At 38.9% G+C, this 25776-nt stretch overlaps 1 protein-coding gene across 2 annotated transcripts; it reads right to left on the bottom strand.

The window, feature by feature from the left end:
* Nucleotides 1-5241: 5241 nt before the first annotated feature.
* Nucleotides 5242-24186, bottom strand: triqk (triple QxxK/R motif containing). 2 transcript variants are annotated; one of them, XM_023960158.2, is made up of 4 exons: nt 23981-24186; nt 21787-21881; nt 19400-19488; nt 5242-7027 (listed from the first exon to the last, which is right to left on the bottom strand). In XM_023960158.2, the coding sequence occupies exons 2-4, from the start codon at nt 21845-21847 to the stop codon at nt 6926-6928; spliced, it is 252 nt and encodes an 83-aa protein (XP_023815926.1). In that variant the 5' UTR covers nt 21848-21881; nt 23981-24186; the 3' UTR covers nt 5242-6925. The 2 variants fall into 2 exon arrangements, with proteins under 2 accessions (XP_023815926.1, XP_023815927.1); XM_023960159.2 differs by having other exon boundaries at nt 21787-21861.
* Between the last annotated feature and the right edge of the window lie 1590 nt (nt 24187-25776).

Here is a 25776-nt window from a genome sequence, read left to right as displayed (position 1 = left end):
CATGACGCAAAATATGTCTATTGTTTATGACATAAAAAGGGTTTTGGACTCGAAGGCAAACAACAGAAAACTTGCATTTAAATTCAGCAGAGTCAAAATAATTGTTTTTGCCTACACGACTTTATATACCTGCTTGTAAAATGAAGATTACTTTCTCACATTAGTTTTTACAAAAAAGATGAAGCAATTTTTTTTCATTTATTTTCTTGGTGGTGAAATTTCTTCAGTTTGTTTTTTGATGTCTGTGTTTAAAGGTCCATGTTTCATACATAACTCACTTCTAAACATCACAATAGGCCTTAGGTAAAATCACTCAAAAGTTGCTGCATTACCAAAGGTGAAGTCTGTAAACTTTCTATCAGAAACAGAAAAAAAATGAACTGCTTGTTTTACAACTTTACACCCTGATCAATGCAAAGATACTTGATTTCATTTTGTGCAACTTTTTCCTTGGAGCAGATGGCAAATTGCTTTGTTTACATCCTCTGGGTTTCCCGTTGAAATCCATAATAATCCCAGGCAGGTTGCTGTGTGCTGTATTAGTAACAAAACTGCATGAGTTTAAACTGCTTGATCACCTACTGTATGTAAAACATGTGCAGTACTTTGTGGCTGTCCTTTTTTATGACCAGATCTAAAGAAATCCTTCAATCAAATTCTCCTAGGGGCCCCTGATCTGCAAATAATACCATTAAATGATGCTCCTTCTCCTAAATTCTTACATAATTTCACTCTATGAGCTGCTCCTGCCTGATATTTGAGAAGTAATCATCTTAGCGTCTATGCTACCTGAACACATGCAGCCCTGCTTGCCTACTCTCTGGAACAGTGATTAACAAAGAGAAGAAGGGGGTGGGATCACCTTACCTACTGCAAGACACACCACAAGCCTCCCAAAATTACCAAAAGGAAGCATGATGAGGATATTCCCTCAGCTAATTCCATGCTTACTGGCGCATGTCCACACACCCCTCTCTCAGTTTGCCCAATGGATTTGTCCATGTCATTTTTAAATGCACCAGAGCAAAAACAGATTCAACGCTTACAAAAGACTTTGTAAGCGTTATGTTCTCCCAGAATAATTTTTTGTGAGAGTCAATTTTAAAGCAAAAGATTGCTAATCCGTGTTGCTGAGACAACGCTCTTCTCTTCTTCCTGGGCAGATGTGTCACCTGAAATGACAGGCTTTGTCCAAAACTCCCATTTGCTTTTCTTCTAGAAAAGCTCAGATGTGCAGTTTTTGGCATCAGGAGCCAGCGTAGAAGATCAAAAACAGCTACAAAAATCAACTGTAGAAAACCCCCCACAATGTATTAACCCTCAACAAGCTTTTTTCACATTTTTCTGCTTTCCAAGACATCTGGAAAATCAGTCTCAGGTGTGTCAGAGTCAGGGTGTTGAGTCTCGGGGGGGACATGTAGGATAGAATGTCAGCTGCTACTTCCTCCTTTAGCCGGTAACAGGAACTGGCTTTGTTCCAGTGTGTTTCTGTGTATGTGTGCTGTCAGACAGGAAGCTGGGCAGCAAGCCCAGGTGCAGCCCAGACCAGGTGTTCCTCTGTGAAGAGCACAAACATGGAGGGACAGAAACGCAAATGGAGGGGGACTGGTATCAGAGAGCACACCTGTTGAGCACCTGCCCTTCTACTCATGACACCCTGATATTGATGTAGCACTTGTAAACACACAGTAACTAAAAAGCCAGAGGAGTTTTCCACCAATTAGAGCACCTAAAAGCTGGAAAGATCCCATCAGCCACAGTTTCTTCACTTTGGAACTTTTCGGTCACTTTGCCACTTTACTTCCCGTCTTCCCTGACCCCCCACTTTGCTGCGTTCTGCCATCTCTGTGTCATTAGGCAGCACATCAGGGATTAAGATGGCGACGCTAGAATGCGATTTGCAGTCGAATCCGCTAAGTCTGGCATTACAACACATCGCACAAAGCACGAGGGAGTTTCTAATCCACCACACAGCACAATCCTGCTAATGCATTCATATCAGACACCTGAGGTCGCCTTGGAAATTGCACGGTAAAAGCATTCCTGTCTGGTTCAGCTCTGACATGCTTGTTTTTCCATTGAAATTGGTTGATGCTGGCATTCTGATGGAGTATTAAGAGTCCAAGAGCAAAAAGGACGAAGGATTAGGATTCTGAGCACAATGCGGAACCTAGTCGCCAACATTTTCCAGCTTCTTGAGATAAAAGAAAAGGATTATGGAAAAATCAAAATCACCATATAACCTTAGCGGGCAAAAATACGCTACGCTTTTGTGTTGTCTTTCAGGAGGAACTTGGTTATCAGCTGTGTTTGGGTTACTGTAAAGTGATTTTTTTTTTTTCCAAAAACATGCTTTGCCTTTGGCTGTTTTAAGTTTTCTGTATGTGGGAGTTACAGTGGCCCTGAAGTCCAAATCACACCAACAAATCACTCGACAATAAAACATATTAAAGATCACAACAATTGAAACGAAAAACAAATAAGAAAATAAAATAAAAAACGTTACATTTTAAAAAATCAAAGGAAAATTCCATATTCAGCAAACCAAAAGACACTTCAAAGAAAAACAAAAGTAATTTCCAGACATTAAAATGATGATTGGATGGTCATCATGCAATCACTGATTGGATGTTGGCAAGACCTACCTTTTCCGGTTTCATTTCTTTTTCCTGGAAATTACTTTTCTTTTTCAAAATGTTTCATTTTTCCTTCTTTTTTTTGGAAATGTTTTTTGGTCTGTGGAATTCTCTTTTATTTCCTATGTTTTGCTATTTTAATTGTCGTGATTCTTAATATGTTTTTACTTTGAGTAATTTGTTGGTGCAAGAAAGCGTGAATAAAAACAGTTCAGGATGCTCCCACCTCTTATTCTGTCCCAGCACAGACTGACTCGAACCTCCAGTACTGGGATAAAAAATAAAAAAACAACCTTACAGAATCATGAGGAAAAAAAACAGATGTTCCATAAATTGCAATAACTGACAATATTTTTTTAATATCATTCCACGTTCGAAAAAGTATTTGAAATCCACCCTTGAATCCCTTTTTTCAAGTAGTAGTTAGTGGGTTTTTTTCAAGAATAACATTTAGATTTTTTTCCCAGAGAGAGTAAAAAGAAGCAAAGACAAACTTATGTCACAGGGAAAATAAACGAGAAGAGAACAGGAGTAACGATGAGGAGAAATGAAAAGAGCAGACTTTATGCACGAGTCTGGCAGTGCTACTTCCTGACACGCATCATCAGTCCTGCCTTCTCACCACATCTCCCTAATAGGAGCACAGCAGTGTGTATTTGTGTGGAAATGTGTATTTGAGGGAGAGATGAGCCTCCCTGTCAGAGCAACTTGCTGAGAAAAACGCGTGTGTGTGTGTGCGTGTGTGTGTGTGTGTGTGTGAGAGAGATAGAGACTAAATGAGCTTCTGGAGGGATTGACCCTGCTCACTTCTCACTTCTCACCGGTCCGTCAGAGAGACGGAGCGCTTCAGTGGAGCATGGCACCAGGCGTGGTGCAGAATTCAAAAACACTGAAACACACAACCAAAAAAAAAAAACACACAACCCAAGAAAATAATGAAAAAACGACAAACACAGAGGCAAAAAAAAAAGTACAAGCTTTAAGATTTAAACTTAGTCAAATTCAGATAAAACAAAGTATGAGGAGACACGTGAGCTTTTCGTGATACACATATTAGCTCACAATTTGAGCTGTCTGGTTAGGCAGCAGTCATAATTATGATTCATGTCTTGGTAAACAGCCATGCACTTATGATAACGCTTGGAATTGCCCAGAGTGTGGGAAAGTGGAGTTGTGAATGTGTTGGTGCAAATGCAAGTTTTGGGTTGGGGATAATTACTCTTGGTGACAAACCCAACTTGACTAATGAGCAGAGTTTGGGCGCATGGCGTTGAGCTCATTTGTCACAGGATGGTAGGTATAACTTCAGCTTCTGGAGAACGCCACGGCGCGCCGCAGTGAACGCTCATACAGCGCTGCTGCCTGATTCATTTCCCCAAGAAACAAGTCAGGAGCCACGGGCAGATTGCAGGGAATCATCACAAAACACAAAATGATGTCACACTGACGTCATGTTCCTGATGTTTATGATCTCAACATAACAAAACAAAAATCCTTAGTCGTACTCATGCATCTATTCACATTAAAGTAGTCATTGCAAGGCTACGGTGTGTTTGAATTGGCTCCCTAACCCCTAAAAGACTATAGAGTGCAGGACGATGCACTGCAAAAATTCAAACACGTCCTTTACTTTTTTTGTATATTACATTACCCGTGTGCAAGTAAAAACCTAATAAATACAGCTTGAGCATTTTACAATCCACTGTGTTCTCTTGATGAAAAATTGGGTTATTTAAGAAAAAAAAGTCTAAAAATCCAGATTTACATGATCTCCCTCACACGACTTGTCTCAGCCATCTTTGAAATGGCAAATCGCTCAAAGGCAATTTACTGTAGTTAGTGTTAGGTTAACTACTTTTAGAGTAATTGATTACTTCAGCTGCTGGACATAATTGTAATGAAATTACTCAATTAAAAAAAACATTCCCTCTATTTTCAATAAATTGGAAATAATTCAAATATCTCTATATTGCTGAATTTGTCCATGTCTGTATTTCTGCTTCTTCCTCCATCTTACTTTGCCTGATCTCTTCCACCAGCACACATATGTCAATAACTTTTTTTTCAATTGATCTCCATTTCTTTTAGTTTACTTGAGAGAAAATGGCACAGCCTACTTTTACCCAAATAAATGAGTTTTATTAATGTCCTATAATGGCTTCACTGCACCAAATCCTGAATAACAAAGTGATGAGAGTTTCTATGGTCTAGTAATTGTAATTCAGTTACTGAAATTTAAAATGTAATGCTTTACATTTCTCAGTTACTGACAAAAGTAATTAAATTACAGGAATTTGTTCCTTTGTCACACGTAACACAGGGCTAAATTCATTAATCTAGTGAGGATCGATGGACACGTCTTTCCCAGAGAATTCTGGGAAACTTTAAGGGCAATGGATTTTAAAGCTATGTCCATATTACTTCACTACTCTCTACAATTCCAAAATCCCTAAGAAATTTCCCAGAAGTCTCTGCGAATATCCAGTGAGCATCAACAGATTGCAATGCGTTTGAACTTTTTTTCATGTAAAAATATAATTTGATTTTTTTTCCGTAATCCATTGAAGTTTTGTAATTTTTTTTATAAAAAATAAAGAGAAGGACATTTTATTGTAGTAATAATGTTTATTATTTTGACAGAAAAACACCCAAATATATAAAAACCAACAGAATCCTTCAAATTTGTAAACAGAGCAAATCAAACATTTACTTTCCACTAAAACACACAAAAACCTGACCACAAAAAATATTTATTTTACGCACAAAAACAAACTTCGCAGATCATTCCCATGAAGCTTCTGACTTCTGGTAGCACATAGCGACCTTTAAAAACACAGGTGTCATGTATGAAGGTCTGTAAGGACAAAAGGCTTTTTATTGCTGTAACATTCAAGTCCCTGCCATGGCGAGAGGAGGCCGGTGGAATGGAGGCCAGATAAAAGTCACAGATGAATGGTAGGGCTTCATGCTTATCATAATGGTTTCTTTGACGTGTCGTCTTTTACAAGAGGTCAGGAGGTCATGGGAGAAAAGCAGAGAAGAAGCAGAAGCTAGAGGCTCAAATTTCAGAAATGACATTCAAGCAAAAACCAAACTTGAGTTTTACTTTTAAACAAAAAGAGTGGAATGAAAGAAGTCGAAAGGCCTTTCAGCTCATGTATTTTTAGCTTTTTTTCTCAATCTTTTTCAAATATATATTTCTAAGAAATTCAAGCATTGCTTTTGCCTAGCAAAACATGAAAATAGAAATAGAAAAACCCATTAGGAAAAAATAAATGGGTGCAATTTACCCGAAAACAAGAAAAACGGTATGTCATATGATAAAAGTCCTTGACACTGTACTTCTAAACAATGAATCTCTTAGTGGAAGCACTAAGGGTTCAGCTGGCTAATTGAAGGTCAGCTCTTACACCTTTCAGGCCTGCTGCACAAAGAGTGAAGCAGTAAAAAAAAAGAACAAATACACCACCTTTCACATTTCTTTCTGTGGAGACACATCAGCCAGAGAACAATATGCACAAGCCAGGAGAGAAACATTCATGCAATCGTTGGGAGAAAGCATTAATTCACGCCACTTTTAAGTCATTATTTCTCCCCACATTCAACAGAAAGAAGCGGGTCGCATTTTCATCGATTTTCCTGAGCTGCCATGCTCCGTGTGCACGTGTGCTGTTGTTCGGCATTCCGCACACACCTTGGGACAGGCTTTGTGAATTCTAATCTCACACTTTGAGATCTGCACACATCCAGGAGGAGCGCTCTGTGTGCTGGAATGTGAGGCGAGCGTTTGTGTCAACGTGACGGCGCCCGCTGCAGCCAATCTGCATTTTTTTTGTTGGCGAGGAAAACAGTGGGGCGTGCCTACGCTCAGGAGGATTCTCAGAACTGGGTTCCGACTGTAGCTTTTGTGTGAATTCTTTATGAAAAATAGTATGCCAAAACTAAAAAAACATGACATTGATTTACAATGGTAGCATAACAGAAGGTGCTAAATCAATCACAGGACAAAAAAAAAAAATCAAGAAAAATGTGTCAACCTCTTTCTAGATATGAAGCATAACTTTTGTTTTCAAAGAATGAAATCAGTTTATTTGATCAATTATTGTCTCTCTTACGAAGACTCTTCGTTGTGGATACTTTGTCAATATGATGGAATCCTTTTGATCACGGATAGTTTGGTGTGAGGCGTCGCAGGACATCGGGAAGGATCGCCTTTCTGTGGTTTCCCCTTTGGTCTAAACCTGGGGGGGGGGGGGGGGGGGGGGGGGACCTCCAAACTCCAGCAGGAGTTAATCTGAGTCCAGGTTGATCTCCGTGCTCAGGTTGAGGTAGAAGAAGGCGTAAACGCAGAGCACAAAAAATAGGATTGCTACAACAACCAGGAACGCATCCTTAGAAAAAAAAGACAGAAGAAAAAAAGTTAGTGGCTTCTTTATAAACCAATAAAGCTTGCCCTTCAAAATTCTCTGAATCGTTTTTCACCTTGCAATTTCAATGTACTCAGGTTGTTTTTGTTAGATCTACAATTGTTTTTTTCAGCTTTTTTTCCTTTTCAAATAGCACTTCAGTTTGGAAGAGATCTGTCTTCTTCAAGATCAAGTCAGTCAGTGATCTTGCTTCGCAAAAGCAATTTACAACCTGCAGAACCAAAGGAAGTTCCATGAGTTTCCTACAGCTTCACAGTCAGAGCCACAGCTTCAGTAGCTGGATGGATGCTACATTTTAGGAAAGCTAACTAAAGTCAAAACATCAGAGAAGAAACTAGGTTTATGTGCAGAAGAGCACACCAGAGGATATAGGGTAAGTGTAAGGAAGGATGCAAGTATCGTTTTCTGTATATATAGTAGAGGCAATAGCGACAGGTTTCTTGTGCTTAAAGACAATTTTGGTAAGGTGTAATGCCTAAGGACACAATGGCTTTTAAATCTGAGATTGGAACACCAAAAAAACCCATTGGCAGACATGTCAAACTATTCCAAAGCAAGAGATTCCTAAAGTACTCACAGGAACACACAATCCAATTAAAGGAGAGGTACGAAATAAACTGGTAAGCCTGCACACCAATGCATTCATCTGATGAGTCACCTATGGTGCTGTTCAAATGAGGGTGTGAAAAAATGCTGTGAACACGGAACACTTTCAGATATATTGTGGTAATTTTTTGCCAATTGACAAAAATGAGCAGATAAGAGACAAATCAAATCAATATTTGGTGTCGCGACCTTTTTTCCTTTAAACCAGCATCAAGATCAACCAATTTGATCAAAGGGGTGTTAATGATCATCACTCTCACACATAGGTTGAAAGCACAGAACAGAAGAGTAAAAGTGCATGAGGAACAGCCAAGCTCTGCTGCCAAGGTAAGGTTGTTCAAGACGGGTTCATGTTCTGGTAATCCTAGGGAGGCAAGAAGACAGAAAATAGTTTGCCTTCATCAAAAGCTCTCATCTAAATTTAGGATTTAAAGCGGACTGGAGTTTCAAGATGTTCAAGCTCCTTATGGTAAATGGCGTATACTTATGTAGCACCTTACTACCTTCTTAGAAGGCCCAAAGGGCTTTACAGTCATAGTCTCATTCACCCACGCACACATACATTCACACACTGATGGTGGCTCCACTGCCAAACAAACAACCTATAACAACCAGGAGCAATGTGGGGCTCAGTGCCTTGCCCATGGACACTTTGACACATAGGCAGGCCACGCTGTAACCAAACCTGCAAATATATCAACATCGACCAGAAGTCGACTGCCCTACCTCTGCACCACGCCTTCTTTGGAAGAAGAAACAGGTAAGACTGAGGATCGTAGACAGCCAGATGAAAGATGTATCAACCTTATTACAAAATTCATGGATGTCCAGCTTTAACTAAGAACTGGCAGAAACCTGTGTGTGTGTGTCCATCCATCTACTATCTGCAGAAGTCAGGCCCAGAAGTGGTCTTTGTAGAGGAGTTCTGCTCAAAAAGCCAAATCTCAGACCAAATACATCAAAGAACTATGAAAACTTAGGGGGTGCAAAAAATGGGAGCAAGTGTTCCTGAGCGAGTCAAAGAATGGCTGTAGCAGAAAGGAAATGGTCAAAGGTCTGGAGAGCGGTACAATCATGAGCGTTTGGAGGCAACATTGAAGAATGGTGAGGTCCCTTGAACGTTTGGGCTGCTTTGCTGCAAATGGAGTTGGAGATTTAAACAGGATGGATGGGACCCTCAACGGTAAGAAATACAGACAGATACTTATCTATCTGCAAAAACATCAGGGTGACCTTTGATTGGCTTCAAATGTATTCCATACAGGCAAAGTCATTCAAAACTATCTGTAACAATAATTAAAAACAAAAGTCTCTTGTGTTCATTCACTGCATTTTTTGACTTATAAAAATATATATCATTGCTTTCATTTTTGAAAGCATTCTTTGTTTACAGCCATTTCTCACATCCACCTAAATCTTTTGCACCAAATTGTATGTACTCATTTCCATCTTCATCTAGAGAACAGCTGCTCACTGCCATTCAGAAGTTCAAATGTCATGTTTAAAATTATATATAGACTAATTAAATATGCAGGGGGGAAAAAAAGACACAATTAAGGCAAACATTTTACTGTAAACATCTGGATCTCTGAAGAACACATGTAATTGTTACAAATATGATTTGAATGCGTGCTTTATTCTTCACCTTTACATATAATCCTTAAACTTCCAGCTAATTTAAAATGATATGATCTTGAAAAAGAGTTGTTTAAATCAAATGTTGCTTTTGCTAGAAAACTACAAAAAAAAAAAAAAACACAAAGTAGAAATAATAAGGAATGAGAAGATAGAAAGTCTTTGTGTGACAGAGGCAAAAACAAAAACATCTAAAAACTGCCTAATTTTCAAAATAAAACATCACAGATTTCAGAAATTATTTGGGAATCAACGTGGTGTGGTGTCATGTCATGTCATGTTGAAAGAACGTTGCTTAGACTAGCCATTGTTCTGCTAAAACAACCTGGATGGGAGACTTACAAATGGACCAAAACATGATTCGTCCAGCGCCCTGTAAGATGTATATTATCAAAACCGGTACTCTCCAACATCACTTAAAGAATTCTATTGTTAAAAATTAAGCAAAAACGGATGTAGCCAAATGGATTGGCTTTTATTACCAGGAACTGTTCTGTAAATGGGAAATTAGACAAAACAAGAATGTTGTGTCCATCCCTTGCCAATAAATGAAAAAAACACACCTCTAAATATGCACAAGAGGAAACTAAAATAAAAATCCTTAAAAAAATACTTAGAATCACTGATTTATTTTCCCAGTAGTTCAATAAGAGGAAAAAAAAACAGGAAATATGATTTTTCTTTAATAAATCATGTTAAACACAAGTGAATTTATGTAAAGTTGGATTGTTTTCTAACAACCTAAAACAAAATCCAGCTAAAGCCATCCCCCAGTGGTCATTTAAGGAACTGCAACAAGCAAGACTTTGGGGCTTGATTTAGATCTTAAATAGCTAGGAGATGCCAATTGGTCTATTTTACTTCAGTAACTGTTGCTATCTATAGTCAGCAATATAATACAACAGAAGTGGGAAGAAAACATGTGTTAAATTAAACAGATATTGACAAAAATGTCAAAGTTTTCAAGTTAGGAAGTCCTTTTTACCATTTCATTTCCTGACAAAAGTAAAATGTGTTGCTTACTTCTGTTCAAACACTCAACAGTATGGTTTCCTGTAATTTGTAGGGTACTTTATTTATAAAGTAATCATTTTTTATAACCCACTTTGGAATGCTGGATTGCCAATATGATTGCTAGATGGCATTTCTTTAGACCAGAAAATTGTAGGAGCAGAAACTCAAATTATTCATTCAAAGTCTCATCTTTGTTCTCTTTTAAAGTCAAACTTTACAGGTTAGGAGAAATGTTAGATGTTTTCTCATTATATTCTACCTTTATTTCATGGAATTACTTCTCTTAACCAAGAAGATCAAGGACAGGCATGTTGCTTCCTCAGAGCTGTTTTCAAATAGTTCAAATTCTCTAAAGTCTGAAGATGAATGGAGGACTCAAGGACTGTCTATTGGTTTATCTGCGTTGGGCTTTACTTTAATGTTCAACCTTTTTTTTTGTCTATACTTTCAATTTGGCTACCTTGTTCTAAACCTTGATGAAACCACCCCCAAAAACACACACAAAAACACATTCCTTTCCATAATACAATTCATTTAATCAGGTTTGACAAATTCTTAAAGCAAAATATCTTGAAGACAAGCTATGTCCTTAGTTAAACCCAAACTCTTTCATGAGTTCTCAAAGTGGACTCCATTTGATTTAGCCTGAATAAGTCTGCCAAGAGGTAAGTCTGTCATCAAAATGTTAACATAAAATTGGAATAAAGCAACTGTTTTTGTCAATACAATTAGGAATCTTGAGAATATAGAAACTTATTTGGGGTGATGTAAGTTAACACACACCCACAGAAAAAAATGAGCATGGGCTCACCAAGTCGTCCACAATCCTAAAATTTTGTGCAGGCCATCTGCATGCCCCACACAGGTTTGCACATTTGTGGCTCCCAGACAGCGACCTACAGTTGAGACAAAGGTATTTTTGTTCATTTAAAAAAGTTGAAAAGTGATTTCAATCTAAAGATTCTTAAAAACTTACATATGTTCATTCTCCATTTTAACAAGTCACACAAAATGAGAGTGGCACATGACTTCAGAGGAATCTGCCACTATGACCATCTAAATATTACTACTGGACAATACTTGTCTGTCTGAAAATATCCAGCATCTCTATTATTCCATTGATGTATCATTAGCAAGACATTACTGTATGATTATGTTATGCAGACTTGTTATGCAAATCCAGATGGAGTTTGCACACTTCCTGGAGAATAAAAAATAGACTAAATGTACCTGAATTCTACACATTTTCGACTAAACTTTCTTCAACAATATGGCTTTTTCATGAATTTCTATTAGTAAATTGTCAAACAAATTGAGGCTTTCCAAAGAAGTGGCATTCAAGTTGAAAATGGGAATTTGGAGCGCTTGTTCATTATGTGGTGCTCACACGATTACAATCAGCTGGAGTTTCATTAGGGGCACTCAGAGTGTTGAACAATGCCAGTTATTCTTTATCAAGAGAACTCATTAGCTGCAAACTTTCTAATCAACACTGGAGAGCTTGGAGGGGTTTAAAAGAGCCCAGTTTGATTAGAGGTTATTCAAAATGAAATATTTGATGTGGAAATAATATCCAGCATGTATAAAAGCATAAAAAGACTCAGATCTCTGAAGATATTTTGATTTTATACCTACTAAAAAAAAATGATTAAACGATAAGGTGAAATAAGAAAAAAGTCAAAATAGACGGTAAAATATGAACAATTTTGAACACTAATTGAGTGGCTTTGTTTCTTTTCCTCATCGAGAAATCTGCAAACTCAACCCAAACTGCAGATGAAAAACAAGCAAGAGATAAGAATTTGCACAAATGAAGAGAGGTGGAGGCCTATAACAATTCCTCTCTCACTGGGGACAGGAGTTGGGGGGGGGGGGGGGGGGGGCTTGACGGCACCCGCAGCTATCTGTGTACACGTTGTACTGCCTAGTCATTGGTCTCCATTAGCCTTAGCCAATATTTATCTCCATCCTGGCAGCTTCAAAACAACACAAAGTCCTCGTTTCATTGTGAAAAACCAGCATTCCATCACAGCCTTAAGACGTTCTCACAACCACTCCCAATGAAAAGTCGATGTAAACGCATGTGAATGAAAGTTTGAATGTAAATAAAGGCTCAACGTACAAAACATGTGCCATAGAATGCGCGTCGAACTTTGACCAATCAAGGACTTGGGTTTGGTAGTGACATATCGATGGATTCATGAAAGCCATTCACAGAAGTTTGAAAATTAATGATGGAGGAGAAATGAATAATTGCAGTTTGTGGCCGGCTGGAATTCTATGACACAAAGTCTTTCATATTGAAATCATTGGAATAGAGCTGTGAAAGAAAAAGGCTGGAGCAAGATTTATGAGATTTGCTCCGCTTCGACATTTTGAACCCAGCGTCTTCCAACTGTGGGTGATGGACATGCGCTAGAAAATGTAGATAGAGAAAAAGAAGAAGCCCCTCCCTGCTTGTCCAGTGTGAACACCATTGCACATGTTCTTGAATGCGTGTCACATAGCCAGTGTATTCTTGTTTTTTTTTATATGTATATGTAATATATGTAAGATTCTACTGTGACAAGATTTTCACAACTGTGCAGTTTAAACTCTCTCTCCCCATTTTCTTCATGGCGACAGCTGGTTTCAGTAACATGTCTCTGAAAACAAGCTGGAGGGGTTTTCGTGGCAAACACTTCAAGTGAAGAAAGCACCTGCACTTGATTGTGATCATTGTTTTCAAGGAGAGGAGCCTGCCTACTGGTTTGTCTGACAAAACACATTTATGTTCACCCGTACTCGACATCATGCGTCCTCAGAGACGAACGCTGAGCCTCTTTGGCCCACATCTTGATGGAGACCCCTGGATGAGGCCCAGCACATCATCGTCTTCATCATGTGCCCCTCTCAGCTCCCACCACAGCAGCTGCAGCACACTCAGCAGGCTGGGAGCTTGGTCCCCGTCACCCTGGCGACGAGCCACAGCTCAGCAGACATCCCCCTCGTCTGGTCTGATTTTCAATCTCCTCCTGGGTTTGTTTGTGTGTGTGAGTTTGTGTGCATATGTGTACACATCTGTCTACATACACTACATGAAAAAAAGAAAGAAAGCTGCATTTCCACCAGTTGATGCTCTGTCAATTGCAGGTAGTACCATTTATATCCTCTTGGCATAAATTATACACCTCTTTGCATAGATATGCTGATTAATTTACAAGTGCTTTCGCTCAAAGATAGTCTGGCAGATTTGATCAAATAGAAGAGAAACGCTAAAAACTCCCACACTCACTCTGAACAAACTAAACTGATTAGAAATGTCATGCAGTTGCAAGACCTGCTCCTTTGGGGGCAGTATAAACTGGCTTTGACCAGAACAAAGAGAAGTAAAGGAATAAACTGGCTAGTTTGACAAGACTCTTTCCTGTATTATACTGAAAAGTATATTTTCTTTTCTATACAGCAGTTCCCAAAGAGACACTTGCCCACCATGTTCACTTGTGGACCAAACTGTGCAGTGTGAAAGCACTCTCACAGTACAGTGGTTCCTCACTATATCGCAGTTCACCTTTTGCAGTCTTACACATTTCTCTTGTAATTTTGCATCCTTATGTTTTTTAAAACACACTAGGCCTGCATAATATACCGCAAATTTATCGTTATCGCGACATCAAGCTGTGCAATATGCATACCGCAAAAATCGCAATAAATGGTTACCTTGACCCTTGTGCTATCCTAGGCACTTTAAAATTGGGGGTTGGGTCATCTAGACCCACTAGACAGTGCTCTGAACCTTTTTTCTTCAATGATTTGTGATCTTCACTGGTGTCCATGGATTACATGAAATCTTTCTACCTTTATCCACCTTTGTCATGGTAGGGAGAACACGTCAATGTAAGGGTGGGGGGGGGGGGTCATCTAAGATAGCACAAGGGTTAAATGTGCTAAAACAATCTCATGACAGCTTGAAATATTGAACAAATGAAATAAATCACTTTATGCATTTAACCAATCGGAAGGACCCGTTTACGCTGTTGATCAATCAATTGAGCCCTTTTATGTTTGATGTTTGCCTCCTATGTCGACAAGGGTCATTTGGTGTATAATTTTTATACTGTTGCATTGAAATGGAAATTATGTTTTTGGTTGGTTTGATATTTGTTTATATACCGCAAATTATATCGTTATCGCAATATTAATCACCAATATCGCATATCGCAAGTTTTCCTCATATCGTGCAGCCCTAAAACACACTGTGTTCTGCGTTCTGATTGGTGGTTGACCTTGTCAACCAATCAATTGCTTCCGTGCCTTCCCTTTTCCCTAAGTCATCCATTGGGAGCACATCTATGTTTTCATTCTATAATACTGAACTATGAAGGTTAGAGCTTTCAAGCTAGGTCCCCACTGCCCTCGGCAACTAGCATTTATGAATGAAGTCTAAGTAAAACGCATGTAAAGGCCCATTTTGGACTTCAATGTTCAAAACCCTCACGTTTACGCATCACTACGCAGGTTTGTAGGACTGGCTCTACGCACAAAGTGTGTACCCATTGAATGCAAGTTAAACCTGATCAAGCTTTGACCAATCAGGGACTTGGATTTGGTACCAACATATGAATGACGTTCCTTCTAATTCACAGAAGTGCCAACTGCTTGAAAATTGATCATGGAGGAGAAATGAACAATTGCGGTTTGCGTCCGACTAGAATTCTATGACATCAAGTCTTTCATATAGCGGAGTAGAGGTGTGAAAGAAAAAGCCTGGAGCAAGATTGACGAGATTTACACGGTTTCAACAATTCGCACCAAACCTCTTTCAACTGTAGGTGGTGGACACGTGATAGAAAATAGTAGAAAAAGAAAAAGAAGCAGAATCCAATTCCTGCTTGTCCAGTGTGAACACCATAGACTAAATTCAAGTTCAAGAACCTGCGCATTATATGTCCGGTGGTACGGTAGCCTCAGAGTTTAAATAAGATCCTTAAGTGTAAAAATGCTTACGTCTGTCTGCATAACGTGTGGAGTGAGGGGTTATACATCCGTAAAATATCTGTACTCCTCCTTCAAGGATTTCACCTATCCCAAATTGCCTTTTGAACGCAACTTTGATGAATGAAAAACCACTGGTACTGCAATTTCCAAAACCGGGGTTAAGCCACTCGCCGACCAAACAGTGCAGCGTGAAAGCGCTCTCACAGAACTAAAGCTCTCCGACTGAAAAATGTTATCCTGCTGCATTTGGAGGCTCGAAGATGGGTTTCCTGGCTAAAGTTGAACATTTGAACAGATCTTTCTGCTCCTAAAGGAACACAAAAACATTTTTCTCTTGAATGCATGAGTGTGTTATATTGTGGGCCTTTGCAGAAATTAACTCTAACAATATGTTGATTTTTATCATGTAAAATATGAGATCAACTCGTTAGATTCCTTGAACTCTTTCCCTGTTGTCCTCAAAGGATGCTCCTTTATTTTCTTCAGGTCCAAGAACCTAGATGTCAAGAACATTTTATTTTTCAAAAACCTACAAGTACGGAGCGTATATAGCTCACTACCAGAAATAAATCAAAGTTTGATATCCCTCCTTCTCTTTCCATCTCTCACTCGCCACCCAAAACACTTTCACAAATGACAGATGGAAGACACCCAGAGTCATCATCTGTGCTTTCTGTTGTCTGCCAACTCTAGAAGCAATTTCCCCCCAACTTTTTAGACTCGGCAGCTAAATAAGACAGAGGAAAAGCAGCGCACGAGTGAACAGAAGGCTAGTGTGCCAATTAGACAAGGCAGCAGGCTTGTTTCCTGTGCAGCACGAGAACGTGCTTTGAGTCGCTTTGAAGGCTTTTCTTCCACTGCAGGCAATGTGAGGACAGACTGGAAACACTTCCTGCCAAGTTTTTTAACGTCTCTGCTGTTATGACACCATAAAATCCATGGGACGGTCATTGCAACTCAACAATGCCTGCTACAGGTGTTCAGGCAAAATCAGCCCTGTTCAATTTCTTCTTAGAAGACAGATGTTTGGTGTAATTTGTGGGGGAGAAAAAAAAATAGTAATTGTTTATTAATGAATGATTTCAGAGTAAAATGGTGCCTTGGTCTTTTATTTTGAAATATTTAACCTACTTCCTGCTTTTACTACAACTGTTATCTTATCTAGGATAATCAAATATTTTTGTGGTAATGAATGTAATAAATGTTGAACTAACCAAGTTATTTCATTGATAATAAAGTGTTTTCACTCAAAGAAAAAATAAAATAAAGTTTCATGTTCCCTGATGCTGCGTTTGCCTAATATCGTGCAGCCATGGCCCCGATCACTGTTGTGGGAACCAAACTCCTCCTCCTCTTGCTTCCTCTTTTGCAGCATCTCCGCCCTTTTTTCTGCCAACTTGTCATGACAGCACTGCGACGAGAGGAGTCCCGACACAGCCTGCCTCGGCAGCTGCCAGGTTTTCAGTGCCTGAATGAATGTCTGCGGGGGCTTCAAAGTTCCCAGCTGCATCCGAAATCACCATCCAGATAAGAGAAGATGCATCATGGGTACACGTTTCTACATGGATGTGTCTACTAAAGCCAGGGGGAAGTTCTTGCTATCAAGCAAAGGTTCAGAGAAGGGGCTTCTACAGTTGTCATGGAACTGTGTGAAATTATTGGGGTGTGGGAGGGTGTCTTCATCTTTATATCGCACTAAGAAAAGGCTTGACGGAAAGCCAGCGTGACCAAATATCCATTACATTTGGACTGAATTTCAATCAAACTCCGGGCCAAGAGGTCTAAGTTGGTTTAATATCCTCTTCCCCGGGGTATTTTTAATCCACCCTCTGAAAAATCCCCCCGTCTTGGCCACGAAAATGTAAATTATTCATGACCAGTATCAATATTTCAAGATATGGACTAATCTAATTGGATTAAAGACGTGTTTAATGAGGCCTTGCATGTCTAAGGGACGCATATTTTAAAATCTGACCGTTTCACACCGTGTTTAATCCCCTCTGCGATTTGCTCCTCTCTGAGTACTTCATGGCCGCTGAGGCTTAATAAGGAGAAGAAGAAGACTTTGGGCCTTCGGGTGCTGTAAACAGACCCAAATTTTAATGTGATAAATGCAAATGAAAAGACTGAATTAGATGGGACAAGATACGTTTTTTTTTTACACAAATGGACAAGGAAAAAAAAGAAAAACTTCCAAAAAGAAAAACAAAAATCTGCTTTAAGTTTGCCAACAGTGATGCTCAGCAGTTCCTAAATGAGTTCCTCTCAGTTCCTTATTAAAATTAGGAAATGAGAGGGGACCCTTCTTCACGTCAGCTACTTCTTTGCAGTCATGCAGCCATACAAATGGACCTGCATCTTTTCTAACTCAGAACAGAGAATGACTTTCATGTTTCCTTCTGATTTCTGGCTGCTGTTTGCTACTCCTCCTTAAGCAAATGGCATATGCACTCGTACGGGGATTGATCTGTACGGGTTCTGCAGGTTTTTGGGTTGTCTTAGAGAGGAGCGGCCACGTCCTAAGGGGAGCACAGGTGTGTCTTGCAGTTCCCTTAAAGACCCACTCCACTGAAAATGGCTTTTTTAACATGTTCTTGTAGCATTTTTCTCATGATGGAGGACATATAGAAGAAGAAAAAATCAGGATTGACAGACAAAACAATGCTGTTGGAAAAACGTTTGTATTTGTGGCATTGGTGCTACAACTGGCACGTAACAAGCAAACTGCTTTGCTCCATTCTGATGCATCCACTGGCAGACAAATAGATCCATTAACTTCTTTGTTTCCATCGTCTGAGCTGGAATCTGGCTCTAAACTGTACGGCTGGATAGCTCCAATATTGCTCGCCGTTTTTGTTGCTAGGCTGATGTTAGCTAGGGTTTGTGAGGAGCTGTAAGCTATCGGGAGAGCACGTAAAAAGAAGGATGTCGGGAGGCAGAGGCAGGCTTACCAACAGTCCCGCTCACGACTCTGAGGCAAATTTGTGATGTCCTAGAAAACTACAAAAATGTGTTCATTTTGGCTAAAAATGTCATAACCACAATTAAAAGACCACTGGGAATACTTTTACATCTGATCAAAAGATGATTTGAGAGGGACATTTAAAGGGACGTTATGAAAAAGGAACGTACCATTGACGCATGAGTGGTATGTGCATTCTGAAGAATTCCTAGGGATATTGTAAGTTGCAAGCACTTATGATGCTGTTGTACGGTGCCATTACTTAAAAACTTTAGTCATTAGTGAGAGGATAGTACTGGTTGCACTAGAATGTTGCACGCAACAGGGTTTGCACATGATACATAGATTCCTGTGGGACACCCACACCAACTACCCTCTGATTGTCTAATTTTCTTACTAACAGTCAGGCTGAACACAAGGAGCATGCACTTTTCCTATGAACAGCAGTTATGGGCTACTTACGCAGGCCAAAGGATTGCGGATTGGTGAAAAAATAAATCTGTACGACATGCCTATGACTCACCTACTATACAGCTATTTTACCCTTGCGTGTTGTATGACCTTAAAAAAAACTCTATTATTTCTGCTACTTTTAGTGTGAGAATTTGCCTATTAATGGACTTTGGCCTGTTGCTGAAAAATGTATGAATAAATAAAGAAGAGTAAAAGTGTCTACACATAAAAATGCTCCTATAGTGTTGGACTGCCAAAGTCTTTAATGAGGGACAGAAGTCTTTGTTTTTGCAAAAAACAAACAAGAGAAAGTTAGAAGTGATGCCGATGCCACAGGAAGGTTTTTCCAGTCTCCTTTTGGATCTTTTAGAACTTTGTTAGTCAGAGAAAAAAACAAAAACAAAGTTGAGGTGAAGTAAAACCAATGTACAACAATGTTTTAGTAGAGGGACAGGGATCAAGCCGAACAACTTCAAATATTAGAACTAATAATTCCAGTCTAAAGTTACTTTATGCTTTATGCATTAGTTACATCATGGAATTTTCATTTTAAGAAGCAAAAGTTAACATAAAAAGATGTAGAAAGAAGCAAGTATTAAAAAAGTACCAACCAAATATTAACCAAAGAGTGTAAAAAATAATGGAAAAAAGCTCCAAAGTGAGCAAAATATGAGGATTACACATCTTACCCTGAAACCAGAGGTATTCTTCTTCTTTGCTTCAGCCTTCAGTCGAGTTGCTTTTAAGACTGATTTGGTCTTTTTGTAGTCCTGTTTGCCTATAAAAGAACATTCAGTAATGTATCAAAAAAAGTTTTTTATTTGATTGAATAAAAATATCCTTCATTCATTTTAGCTGCAATTCAGTGCTTCTTGTCAGTGGTAAACAAACCCACCGCATTAAAAAAATAAAAAATCTCCATATCTACGTCTTTATTATGCTCTTAAGTCACAATCTGTGGAAGCCCAATAAATCTTTTTGTTTGACCTGAGCTGCACAGCGCTCACCTGTGCTTCCTCTGCATCCCGGGAGATCGACTCTCCAGAGTGAGACTTCTAGAAAAACTTGCCACCTGGCAAACAGAGTCTGTGCTTGTGTGTGCGTGTATGAGCTTAGCATGAGACAGAGCCGGCTGTTTTGGTCTAATTAGAAAAAAAAAAAGCACACTGCAGGAAAAGGAACTTTTGCTAACAATAGGGTGGGAAGTCAACAGCTTGCTGAACAGTGTGTGTTTCTGTGTCAGTGGGTTTGTGGGGAAGAAAGAAAGAAAGAAAGAAAGAAAGAAAGAAAGAAAGAAAGAAAGAAAGAAAGAAAGAAAGAAAGAAAGAAAGAAAGAAAGAAAGAAAGAAAGAAAGAAAGAAAGAAAGAAAGAAAGAAAGAAAGAAAGAAAGAAAGAAAGAAAGAAAGAAAGAAAGAAAGAAAGAAAGAAAGAAGTGTTTTCAAGAGCTAATCGTATAAAAGAAAGTGCAGCATTACCAAAGTAGAAATAAAGTTTAAACGGATGCATAAACCCTTAAAATAGAGCATTCATGAAAGGATTTAAAAGCTAAATTATTTTTTTTTTAAAGGGATTTTTCTAGATTTTTTTTCACTTCAAGGAGATAGACTTTCGTTTAGGCTGAAATGATGATGGTAGTGTTTCACTCATGTCCTTTTCTCATCAGTGGAGCAAAGCAAAGTGATTCAGAAATATGGTTTCCTAGACCTACAGCGGCAGGATTCCTCTGAGCTACAGTCCTGCAGATGTCCTCTTTAGGTTTAGGGGTAACTCCAGGCTTCAGGGGCTGCTATGACTGTAGGTTCTACTCATGGCAAAGGATTGTATTATATATATATATGTATGTATAGTCGGGTGTATTATCAATGAAGGGACGACGAACATATAACCTAACAGATTTCAAGTCACATTAAGCAAAATAAAACAGTCAGAGAATGGGATACGGCCAGACTACTGAAAATGCCAAAGGGGGTGTGTAAGGGATAATGTCTGTATATATGCTAATATACAGACACAATGAGGCACATTTGGAGCTTTTAAACAGCAGTGCGAAGCGTCAAAAACTCTGACACACTATGAACATTTCTGTGCACTAAAGTCCAAACATCCAACCAATCAGGAACTCGGTTTTAGTAACCAACATGGAGAAGATGCTGATCATTACTGACTTTTCTCCTCCTGAATGTAGATTCTGATTTGTGTCAGGTGAATAATAAAAACTAAATGTCTGAAAGCGGCTGTCATTCAGACGCCGCTCCTGCAGTAGAGGATGAACCTCTCTGAATGATGCTATGAACCAAGACACCTTTGTAGAACTCTAAAATAAATGAATCCAAGTTCTAAACATCAACCAATGTCTCCTACAATGTAGCAATAGGGCTGTTAAAAACATTTACGTGACTCCTCCAACATTCATCAGGTCGTGTTAAAGCAGAGGCAGTGGATGCACGCCAATCACAATCAGAATAAACGCAAAGTAAGAGATTTGCAACCGCCAAAAACGACAAAATGTGGCTAAATAGCGAAAACTAGACAAAGAATTGTTTCATCTCAAACAGCACGCACAGAAATATTTGCACAGCCCTTTTCTGCCATTTCTCATGACACTCAACATGAATGTTGACTCCAAGTGAAAATGTCCAAGACACATTCAGACAAAAGTGTTTCAACCTGGTGGGAATGTTTGTGATTTCTTGTATGTTTTAAGTTTGTAGGATCCATCATAAACATCAACTAAGTGCGTACATTTTTTTCTCTCACCATCCCTGATGTTTCCGGCTGTTGATCCCTTCTGATGACAGTTTCCGATCGATTTTCTGTCAAAATCCCCATTGTCTACAAAAAGTGCTAATCATGATGATACACTTCACATTCCAGCTTCTGCAAGCAACTGGAATTGGAGTTTAGTTTTGGTTCAAGTCAACCGTCAAAGACGCAAAGAGCATTAATAATGAGATTTAAGATCCTTTTTTTTTTGCTGGTCTGAAACGTAAATAATAAAATAAAAGAAGCTTAAACGTGTTTCTAAATTAATGCTATGGTTCTGATCACAACCTTTGCAGATGACGAAAGACTTACCAATCTGCTTCCTGTATTGATCGACGGGTAATTGGGTCGCGCTGGCATCCTTCCTTCCCATTTTTTGTCCCCTGTCTGACAAGGGGGGGGGGAATCTGATGAAGAAAACCCACAACTTAAGTCGCTGCGTATCACATCACTCCAATCGAATACCAGAGCAGTTTCTTCCAAGTTGCTACAGAGAATGATAACTTGTGAAATCTGCAAGAAAGATTGGAGTAATTGCACGATCATATACAAAGAAGAGTAGTCAGTTTTGATCAGGCAGATGGTTTATCTTTCACATACATCTGCTGCACGTAATTAAATTATTTCTCACCACCTCCCATGTGTGTTACAGTCTCAGTGTGAGCTTCCTATCAATCTCATTTAGTATAAAAGCCATTTCCCTTCACACCACGAGTTTTCTTTGATTACTCTGACAGCTCAGAGGGAAGACATAAAGTGAAAGAGCTAAGAATAACATATAAAATTGTATCTTGTGTGCGATGCCTATTGTGTTCTTGCTGTAGGGGCTGCAGTTGGATGCCGGGAGATGTGTTTCCAAAGCTCTAACTACACTGTTTAAAACTTTACAGCACTGATTGTGTTTGTCTTCTGCGTCTGTCAAACATAATTGCTTCTCAGCAGAAAAAAAAAAAAAAAGCCCTGCTCAAAATTCCAGACGCCGCCCCTGGCGGCGCTCAGCATCAAATCAATATTGGGAGGTCTCGCCTACTCCATCTGATGATGTCGAAATGTTTGACCCGTCCTCCGAGTGAGAGTTTTCACCACCTACCTCCAATAAACCAATAAAACTGGGGTGTTAAACTGTGAAACACTGTCAAATATGGATACAGGCGCAAACTGAGAGAGAAGACGGGAGAACGAGGAAAAAGGATCAATGTGAGTCCAGACCAGAACAGAGGAAGCGAGGGATCTGGAGGAGCAGCTGGGTAATAGAAGACAGCCAGGGAATTAGCATGTTCAAGGAGCGTGGCTGGCTGCCGCCGCCGCCGACTGATACCTTCTCCTGGGAGAGCGCTGCCACCTGAATTTTACCTTACACTAAAAATATTCCACCAGGGGAGATTACAAACCAGCAAAGGGAGGCGAAAAAAACGCCAAACTGCTGTTCTGCAGCAGAAACCAGGGCCACCAGTTACAGGAAGTGAGTAAGAGGCAAAAAGAATATGACCCACAGGCTTATAGGCTGGAAGTGGCTGTAGCATACAGCCAAAGAGAAAACGATCTTCCCTGCCCATGACATATGCGTCTGCTCACACAATGCAATTCATATTTGATCAAGCCTTTTATGTAACATTTTGGTGCAATCTCATTCAACAAACTAAAATCCAACATGGCAGGAGTTCAAATATCCAGACATTTCTTTGACGCAACTAACTGTTTAGCTTGTCGGAAAAGTTTTGATTATTTCCGCTTTTCGTACAATTCCCAAACTCTCACAGCTTCTTAAAAATTGTTTTTCGGCAAACTACTGTAAACATTTCCTGCATTTTCATTTAATTGCAGTGCATTTCTTTAGAATACATCATCCTCATTCTGCATGCACATAGTCTGCAGACCAAAAACCTCAGTTGTTGCAAACAGAAAGCTTCAACGAAGCTCTTGTGCACTTTTTCTTTTAAAAACTAGAATTTTTAAACTTCAGAATTTAAATCTATGATTAAAACATCGTGATTTCCAACTTAATTGCATCTTTGACATTTTTACATAGTTTTGCTAATATGTGTCAGGAAATATTTAAACTTTAGAAACATGTTAGATTAAAAAAAGAGGATTAAAAAGAACAAAACCTAATTTTCAAGAAGAGAGACTCAATATTCTTAAGTGCTAATCACATAGGATTTTAGCTGACTATTTACATTACAGGCTTATTTCAATATTTTTTTTTGGGGGGGGGGGGATTAACTTTTTATTCATTTATTTTTTAAATACCGATGAACTAAATTGACATTTAAAAGATTTAATAAAATATACTCTTCATCTGAAGCTACATTTTCTAAAAGTTATATCGTTTAATTGTCGATAAATGTTCACAGTAAAAGCGTTAACTTTTCAAATATCTTCCACCAATCACATCTGAGAGTATATCTATGCTTTGAAATTAATAATATGTAGAAAGAATAGGAGCGAAAAACTAAAACAACACCAGCCAGGACGTAAATGATCATTTGGTATCTAAAATACTTACAAAGATCGAAAATCCCGAAAATGTTCTTTCACATGAGACGTTTCCTCATTACAGACAAAAAGCTACAGTGTTTGTGATGGCTCGGGGCTGGAATTGATCGTTTCTGGGGTACTTTGATCCAAATTTCTCCTGAATGCCAACGCACCACTTCTCCATACGGCAGTTCCTGGTTTTTATGACGGACCACATTTTTGTCCAATTGGAATTCAGTTTTTGCCAAGTGGACCAATAGAAGGCAAGTGGGCGGGATTTGGAATCAAAACAATGAAGTGGCGCGTGACAGACTTAGTCATTCTGAAGCAGGTCTGCCCTGTTTATTGATTAAAATGTAATTTACATGTTAGACAAGTTTTATGGGTGAAAAAAAATAATAAGATCGATATTTGTTTTTTGTTTAAGCAGATTTAAATTTATAACTTATTGCCTTTCAAGACAAAAAAGTACAAATAAAATACAACGCTGAAGTTGGCTTCCGATTCGCTAGGGCACTAAAGGGACGTTCCACTGCATTTTTTGCACGAAGATCACCTACAACTGGGTCCTGTTCAAAAACCACACGACATGGACTGCTCAAATCCGGATTAAATTATAAATTAGATACTGAATATTACGTTAAACACAGTTTCTTTCACCTTTCTCTGATTTGTGAAAATATGAAATGGGATGTTTTATTGCATTTTACACACTGAGTCCACCTTAGACCAGGTCCTGTTCAAAAACCACAGGACCTGGACTGCTCAAACCTGGAATAAATTATGCATTAGATACTAAAAAAAACACTTTAAACACAGTTTCTGATTTGTGAAAATGTGAATTAGGATGTTTTTATTGCATTTTACACACTGAGTCCACCTTATCTCCTCATAAAGTAAACATGACCAAACCAACTTGTAAGGTAACGCCTCTCTTTTTGGACCCTGATATTTTAATTGTTATCTCTTCCCATTTCAGTTTCACCCATCTCTTTCTCTGTTGTTCATATTTCTTCTCTCCTCCCTCGATCGTATCTCTCCCTTCCTTATTTTGAGAAATCAAATAAAGGGTTCAACTTCCTGCTCGGAAGGTTTCTGTTTATTTTTTATTTACCAACGGGCATTTTGTGTCTAAGGCTATGGCTGGGAAAGGATCTGCAAAATATTGGCCAATTTTGAAAGTAAAAACGCAACAAAACTAATAAAAACGGCTGGTGCTTACAAATTAAAGGTATATAATAATGAAGTGCACCTCGAACACACATTTATTTCCTCTCTTTTAGCTTAAGACTTGGCAAAAATAAAAGTTTTTTATACACAAATAAAGGAAAATATAACTGATCTCTACCAAGAATTAGATGTTTTCAGTCTAATATTTTGATTATCTTTTGTGATGCTTTTCTTGTTGTTGTTTTTTAGCCTTTTTCTCCTCATTTATTGTGTATCATTTTCTTCTTCTTCCTCTTTCGGCTTCTCCCATCAGGGGTCGCCACAGCGAACAAGTCGCATGGTAAACTTGGCAATGTTTTACGCCGGATGCCCTTCCTGACGCAACCTTCTCAAACCGGGCTTGGGACCGGCACAGAGGTAGAGAAGGGAACAGGGAGCAGCCCGGAGTCGAACCCTGGTTTCACGGACGGAAGGCGCCGCAAACCAGCACGAGCTAAACCGGCTCCATTTATTGTGTATCATTTTATTTCTCCTAATAGTTCCCAAGCTCCATTGTTGCCTGGTGCTTTGTGCAGATTATGGGTAAACTTGCCAGCATTTGTAATTTATGAACTTTCAAGTGATTTTCTTGTCTCCAACAGGCATGCCATTTGC

This window comes from Oryzias latipes, chromosome 11 (assembly GCF_053564925.1).
Source record: "Oryzias latipes strain Hd-rR chromosome 11, Olatipes_Hd-rR_3.1".
NCBI classification, from domain to species: Eukaryota; Metazoa; Chordata; class Actinopteri; order Beloniformes; family Adrianichthyidae; genus Oryzias; species Oryzias latipes.
Note: the sequence above shows the minus strand (reverse complement) of the source record. Positions and strands in the feature narration are given on the sequence as shown.